At 39.9% G+C, this 8,195-nt stretch overlaps 1 protein-coding gene across 1 annotated transcript; it reads right to left on the minus strand.

The window, feature by feature from the left end:
- Nucleotides 1-4,882: 4,882 nt before the first annotated feature.
- On the minus strand, nt 4,883-5,569 carry LOC115999393. The gene has a single exon (XM_031239247.1). The coding sequence runs from the start codon at nt 5,567-5,569 to the stop codon at nt 4,883-4,885; it is 687 nt and encodes a 228-aa protein (XP_031095107.1).
- Nucleotides 5,570-8,195: the final 2,626 nt, after the last annotated feature.

Genomic DNA, 8,195 nt, shown 5'->3' on the forward strand with positions numbered 1-8,195 from the left:
TTTCTTTTATCACTGATTCGATGCCCTATTTCATTTGATTGCTTTATTTCCTTGAATAAAAAATGAAGAGTTGTATAATATTGTTGTGACGGATGTAACCTGTTTATTAGAATTGTTTTAGCCCAGTTCACACTTTTAAGTGTGGAAAAGGGGTGTGCGTAGAACCCTTGAACATATATCCTTTTTCCTCTAATCCTTATGGAAACATCGAGGACGATGTTTACTTCTAAGTGTGGAAATGGTGTATGCTTTTCGAAAAAGTTGATTGATTAAGTGATAAGGTATAGGAACCTAGAGGGTTTGTTATTGCCAATACTATCTAGGAGAGCTCCTAACCTTGTGCCAAAAATTGAATGTCTTAAATATGCTTTGGAAGTTTCACTTTGCACCAATTTGCACATTGTTGACCCAAATTGAAAATTTTCGAATGCTTGGATGCTTTTCACCTTGTATTTTGTTTGGACCTCAGTCAAGGATCTCTCGAAGTGGGAGTGTGAATCCTTTGAGTTTTAGAAAGATAAGAATTGCGAAGCCCGGAAATTGAATTAATCTTAGCAGGACATGGGGCAAAAGGATAGCCTAAGTGAGCTTAGAGTGAAAACAATCCCTAATCCCTAGAAAAAGGCATGAGGGGTTGATACATGGTGAATAGAAAAAGGCAAAGGCCATTCCTAGAGATAAAACAGAGGTGAGCCATCTTGTCTGGATACGGGGTAAGCATTGCACCGTCTTCGAAAAAGCATGGAGATCCATGTGAAGTCGGCTATCCCGAAGAGATCCTGAAAGATGAGAAAATAGAGAGGAGGTGAGCCACTTCGCTAGGATTCAGGTACCCATTGCACTGACCTTCGAAAAAGCATGGAGCTCCATGTGAAGTCGGGTCGCCTGATGACGTTATCCTAGGAAGTGAGAAAATAGAGTGATCGCCCAAGCCATGGCGATGAGCGGTCCATGTCCCTGCCCTTACTTATATAATGTAAAGGGGCTTTGGCGTTATGGTAGGAAATTGGCCGAGGGATGAACATCGTTCCCACTAGTCAGATCGGCTGGAGGCCCCTAGAAAATACAAGGTGAAACTCTTTGGTAACTTGCATGCTTGAAGGTGTGAACAAAACTCTTTATGTCATATCCATCTCTTGAGACCTCACTACTTTAGCATATTTCTTACATTCGGTTGGCATGAGTTTAGCGGTCTTGGTAGATAGTGTAGGGAATTTCACCCACTCAACTCCGAACACCTACACATCACTTAATCGATTAACCATCAAAGAAAGAACTATTCTTGGTGCTTACATGATTAGGGATTAGAAAAGTATGCTTGCTTGAGGCAAGCAAGGTTTAAGTGTGGAAACTTTGATAAGCACCAAGAAAAGCACTTAAAAAGGGTCTTAATTGAATTAAAAGTGCAATGTTTTGACATCCGATTATAACAATTGCATGCATTTTAGCTCAGATGTGATCTAAATCTTCTAACATCATTCCTATGAAGAGTTTTGAGGTATTTCATAGATCGGAGAGGGATTTGAGGCTAAAAAGGAGCAAAAGACAAACAAACCGCAATGCAGTATCGTCCCACGCAGCCTCACACGCGTGTGGCTGGGCGTGGAATCTCTCCAGTAACCTCCCACGCCCACCACCACGCGTGGAAGCATGCGTGGTCGGGCCAAGGGCCATTTTGGGAAATTTGTTCCCTTTTGTCACCCATATAAATCCCTCTTGCCCTAAACCAAGAGAACAATCAGAAAAATCATAGAATAGAGTAGAATAGATCTAGAGGGGTTTCTCCCCTCTTGGGGGAAAATTCCTTTCTCTTATAGTTTAGATTAGATCCAAGGGCAAGATTGAAGATAGGGATTTCAAGATCAAGATTGTAAAGATCCCCTTTCTAAGGTGGTAACTATTCTCTCCAATTTCTAATTCAATACTTGTTTCTTTGATATTTCCTTTCTTTTTCTTGTTTCTTTAGCATGATAGAGTAGATTAGATAGGGGATTGGTGGCCCCAAGGTTAATCTATGTGGATGTTTAATATTATTGCTTTGAATTGTGAGTTGCTTTGTTGTTGGATGATGAACTTGTGTGGATGATGTTCTTCAAGCTTTGTGCTTTTTGTGGCCACATTAGGTAGCAAACCCAAAGGAAGTGAGTGTGTGCGCGATAGCGGCCACTCACGAGTCTAACTCACCCACATCTCTGCTCTTAGTCCGAAAGGACAAGATCCGAGAGGAGTGGTAGACAAAGTGTTCGATGAAATGCCCCAACCGAATGAGGATGTGGGAGTCCAAAGTGTGACGCCACTTGGTGATGTGCCACGAACTCCCTAGTCTATTCCACATCTCGCACTCGCAAACCCATCCAAAGATAGACCACATAGAGAAACCTAAAGCCCCAATCTCCACTTTACTTTTCTTTTATTTATTTTACTCTACCACTACCAACCTTTCAAACTTCCCTACAAATGACATCCATCCTTAGCAAGTCCCGCAACTCTTTTCCTTCAACCTCTTAGATGACAACACACCTATTTGGTTCCCATTCGTCATCCTTGAGAGACACGACACTCGGGGAGTCTTGACTCTTCGTTTTACCACCTACACATCCACTCACCACCATACACACAACATCATAGGGTGTTGATCATGTAGGCTAGTTAAGTGCTACTTGATCATCACCTGAAATGTATTTGACTTTCACATGCTATTAAAAAACCTACGTTCCTAGTTTCTACCATTTCCCTTTACACAACCAAACCCCAAGATACGCTAAAATGGCCGAGTCACAAAGTTAACATTCCCTAGATCCCCAAAAACACCTTAATAAGCAAGCTGGAGGTCAATCCGATTCGCAAAGGCCAGTTCCCCATTTAGAGCACACGAGGAGTCTGACTGGTACCTTTGCCATCGTTGGTGACCCTGCCATCGGTATGACCAATCAAGGCCCCTCGGCGATTGGTCCTAGCATCCAACCTTTAGCGGATGAGATCGCCAATGTCATTGGCAATTGGGCCACCCAGCAGCAGTGGGTGGTGCACCTCGACCCAGCCGGGCAGCTGACTGTTGGCCCGAACACTCAGGTAAACCCTCCTACCACCTGGTTCGACACTTCGCAAGCTAGGGGGAGGGCGCCGCTAGCGACAGGGCCTCAACGCGGACGACGTGAAGCGGTAGTTAGGGGCGAGATGGATAGACCCCCAAGTGATGAGTTAGAGCCCATCTTCGAGGAAGTCTTAGGCGAAAGTACTAATCACAACCCGCTCATGAGCGGGCCACAGGTTGTCAATGCGCACGGTGAGACTCAAGTAGCCATTCCCAAGGGATGGGCTGACAAGATTAATGCTAAAATTTAAGAGTTGGTTCGGTAGAAGAAACAAGGTAATTTACTGATAATCCCGAAAATCGTGATCACCCCACCCTTCACTCCAAGGATTATGAAGGAACCCTTCCCTGCTGATTTCAAGCCGCCTAGCATCCAACGGTTCGACGTGGTAGGGGATCTCTAGGAGCATGTCTTGGCCTACCAAGCCACTATGATGCTTATGGGAGCCACAGATGCAGTTATGTGTAGGGCTTTCTTTGCAACCATAGGGGGATCGGCTCAGCGCTAGTTTATGAACTTAACAGGAGGATCAATTGACTCTTTCCATGACTTGGCAGTGAGGTTTATTACCCACTTTTTGAGGGGCAGAAAGAACAAAAAACATTTCACTTACCTGACCACGGTGAAACAGAAGGTAGATGAAGCTTTAATTGATTTTCTCACCCGTTGGCAAACTGGTGTAGTAGAGGTTGACGAGATAGATGACAAGTCTGCCATTATCATGTTCATTAAAGCTTTAAAGGCTGGGGATCTATACAAAAGCCTTAAGCGCAATACTCCAGGCACCTATGTTGCCTTAATGGCCAAGGCAGACCGTTACGCTGAAGTCGAAGAAGCGAATCAGATTAAAAGAAAATATGAAGACGGGTCTTCTAGAAGACCCCAGACAGAAGAATCTACCGAACCAAGTAAGAAGGTGTCGGAACAACCTATAGAATTGCACTCAGAGCAGATTCGGAGGGCCTTATGGGTAGGGTTGCCGACCCCGAATAGGACATCGAGTTTCCTCGACCATCTATTACGAAGATTCACGGAGTCGATAAGTCAAAATACTGTCGGTTCCACAAGCGGCATGTCCATGACACAGATGAGTGCCACACTTTAAAGCGGGAGATCGAACTCCTAGTTCAATCATGGGAGCTAAATGACTTTATAAATTGAGAAAAATTGGCCAAATGGAATGTATGGAGGAAAGAAAACGCTGAACCGCCATTGAAATCTCTAAGGCGGGAAGAAGGAGACCATGTTGGAGGTGTAGTTGTGAATGAGAGGCGACCAATTATCGAGTAGTCTCATGGGAGGTAAACACTTATTATAGATAAATAAGCTTCTGCATTTGCTCTTATGGGCCCGCAAGCAGGGAAGGCAGCTAATCGAGGCATCGCGCCTTAAAAAAACGAGTGTTATGGGCCAGCATAGAGGGAAGGCGGCTCATTGGTCCGCATGTAGAGAAGGCGGCTCGAAAAGGCATTGCGCCTAAAAAAAAAGTCTTACGGGCCTGCATGGAGGGAAGGTAGCCTAAGGAGCCTGCATGTAGAGAAGGCGGCTCATCGGCCCGCATGTAGGGAAGGCAACCGATAATCATCTCTTTTGGGCTCGCAAGTAGGGAAGGCGGCCCAACAAGGCATCATGTCTAAAAAAAAAGTCTTATGGGCCTGCATAGATGGAAGGCGGCCTAAGGAGCCCGCATGTAGGGAAGGCGGCCAATAGTCATCTCTTTTGGGCCTATAAGTAGGGAAGGCGGCTTAACAAGGCATCGCGCCTCACAAAAAAGAAAAAAAAAAGTCTTACGGGCTTGCATGGAGGGAAGGTGACCTAAGGAGCCTGCATTGTTTGCTAGTATCAACTTCTCCTCTGGTCAACGCATCTGAAAGGCCTTTGTATGCTTCACATCTCAAGGTCTTTTGATTATTTCTAATATACATAAGCCTGCTGGACTCAATCATTGTGTAGGCATCTACCAGGAATTGTTGGAAAAGTCTCCGTGCATATAGGATTGTGGACAAATCGTTAAACCTCTCATGTATCCTGTAAGCGAAGAACTCACGCTGCGATACACGACATCGACCCCCACTTTGCTTGATTCGAACTGCATTGAATAGGATATCCTCTCTATAGCCCTCTTCACCATACGGGAAAAGAATCGGATATTGCAAAGGAAGGTAAGCAGGGTTAAGCTCATTTATCCTCTTTAGACCACCTGAATTAGTCTCAACCAAAATATCCCTGGAACCCATAGTTGGATCAATGTCACCCACGATAAGAGCAGCAACCTCTGACACCGATGGTAGGTTGTATGTCCTTGCATAACCATTTCGCTTACCAATTAACCTCATTTTGAAATCTACTCCTGAATTTGAGTCAATATGACCCTTGGCACAGCGAAATGATTTCACCAACACATTGTGTTCATCCAGATCCTGCTTTATATCTTTCACAATTTCCAAATGCACTGCTGCATTCTTTTCACCCATGCTAATACAAAATATTAAGCAGGAGTTTGTGTTAGGTTTATTTCTTATGAAGTTTAATTAAGTACACTGATTAAGTAAAAAGTAAATTGATAGAAATGCAAAGTAGAGTTTATTACCAAAATGGTCCCTCGATTATTGTGAAATTACCAATTTGGTCCTTGACAATTATTCGTGCCCAATTAAGTCCCTTGACTTTGAAAATTTTAACCAATTTGGTCCTCCATTTATTTTGCCATTAAACATACGTTAAATTAGGACGAAATTGGTAATTTTTCTATAGTCAAGGGACCAAATTGGTAATTAATTTTTCATTGAAATGGTCCCTTAACTATAGCAAAATCATTAATTTGGTTCCTTGACTATAGCAAAATTACCAATTTGGTTCCAATTTTAACGGATGTTTAACGGTAAAATAAACAGAGGACCAAATTGGTTAAAATTTTCAAAGTCGAAGGACTTAATTGGGCACGAAAAATTGTCGAGGATCAAATCGGTAATTTCTCAATAATCGAGAGACCATTTTGGTAATAAACTCTACAAAGTATTACCTGAATGAACTGATCCGATTGTCTACCTCATTATCCGTGTTGTGAATGTATAATTGAGCAAATTTGGGTCTATTTCCTTCTTGAGGAATTAAACCTCCAATTAAGTGAAAATTCTATCCATGAATCCTAAAAATAGGAGGGCCATTACCAATGTTTATGGATTTGTCTTCCTTTGCTCCTAATGAGGTAAACGCAAACATGTTATTGTACCTCCTAATGTATCTTAAAAATTCTTTTTGTTTTTCTCCATGACTAAAAAATAAGTCGAACAACCTCTTAGGCGGTCACATCATCTTAGTGAGCACAATTTTCCCATGGCCACAACAACCAGAATACTTTGGTGTCCCGTAACGTGCACCTTTATTCATTCTCACTTCAAACCAAAAGATTGCATTGCAATTTTGACAAATATTGCTCGGATCACCAATATCGTGGTAAATCACTAATAAGAAGAAAACCATATATGATTATGAATTACATAAATTTAAAAAGACATAATTTTTTGAACTCAATATACATTTGAATTAAAGATTAATACTAATTTTCTTACCAGCGTCTTGCCGAACATTATCATCCTCGACCGTATCAACATTAGCAACCAATTCTTGTAAATTGCGAACAACTGGAGCTTCACATGTCATTTTTTGAGAACTTTGAATGGTGCAATTTGTCTCCAAGACACTATTGGTCAAAAAAATACCTACACCCCAAAAATAGAATTTACAAAACTAACAGCCATTGTATGTGTCAAAATGGCATACGTACTATATGTGTTTAATGCGTATTGTTTCAAAATTCGAAAACGTATTTTCATAAGAGACAACATGGATTATTTAAACATAAAACGTATTTTCATAAGAGACAACATGGATTATTTAAACATTTCCATACCGTTATTGTAGAAGGATGTATTTCTCTCCCCTGATCCCTGTACAGTCACGTATTTAGCTTCCAAATTGCGACTAAAATCAACCGAAATATTGGACCTCGTGCATTGACTACCCTGATGGTTTGTTGTGCCCAAAACTTATTACAACAATAAAATAAAAGTAAAAAAAATTAGAACTTAGATTTAGATCATGTATTTTAGTTTAAAAAAAAACAACATTGTATTTAATTCTACATATTGAAAAAGGAAATGTTAATAAGAATAATTACATGAATTGCATTGTACAATTGCAAATATTGCTTTCAAAATTTCGACAACTGTTAATACGGATATTACGCAATATAAACATTAATACAGAAAAATATACAATACTAAATATTTAAAAAGTATATGAACACCAAACTAAAGCATTTTAACTTACTATTAAAATAATCGTCCCAAAAATAGAATTTACAAAACTAACAGTCATTGTTTGTTGTCAAAATGGCATACGTACTATATGTGTTTAATGCGTATTGTTTCAAAATTCAAAAACGTATTTTCATAAGAGACAACATGGATTATTTAAACATTTCCATACCGTTATTGTAGAAGGATGTATTTCTCTCCCCTGATCCCTGTACAGTCACGTATTTAGCTTCCAAATTGCGACTAAAATCAACCGAAATATTGGACCTCGTGCATTGACTACCCTGATGGTTTGTTGTGCCCAAAACTTATTACAACAATAAAATAAAAGTAAAAAAAATTAGAACTTAGATTTAGATCATGTATTTTAGTTTAAAAAAAAACAACATTGTATTTAATTCTACATATTGAAAAAGGAAATGTTAATAAGAATAATTACATGAATTGCATTGTACAATTGCAAATATTGCTTTCAAAATTTCGACAACTGTTAATACGGATATTACGCAATATAAACATTAATACAGAAAAATATACAATACTAAATATTTAAAAAGTATATGAACACCAAACTAAAGCATTTTAACTTACTATTAAAATAATCGTCCCAAAAATAGAATTTACAAAACTAACAGTCATTGTTTGTTGTCAAAATGGCATACGTACTATATGTGTTTAATGCGTATTGTTTCAAAATTCAAAAACGTATTTTCATAAGAGACAACATGGATTATTTAAACATTTCCATACCGTTATTGTAGAAGGATGTATTTCTCTCCCC

Source organism: Ipomoea triloba, chromosome 12 (genome assembly GCF_003576645.1).
Source record: "Ipomoea triloba cultivar NCNSP0323 chromosome 12, ASM357664v1".
Lineage (NCBI taxonomy): Eukaryota > Viridiplantae > Streptophyta > Magnoliopsida > Solanales > Convolvulaceae > Ipomoea > Ipomoea triloba.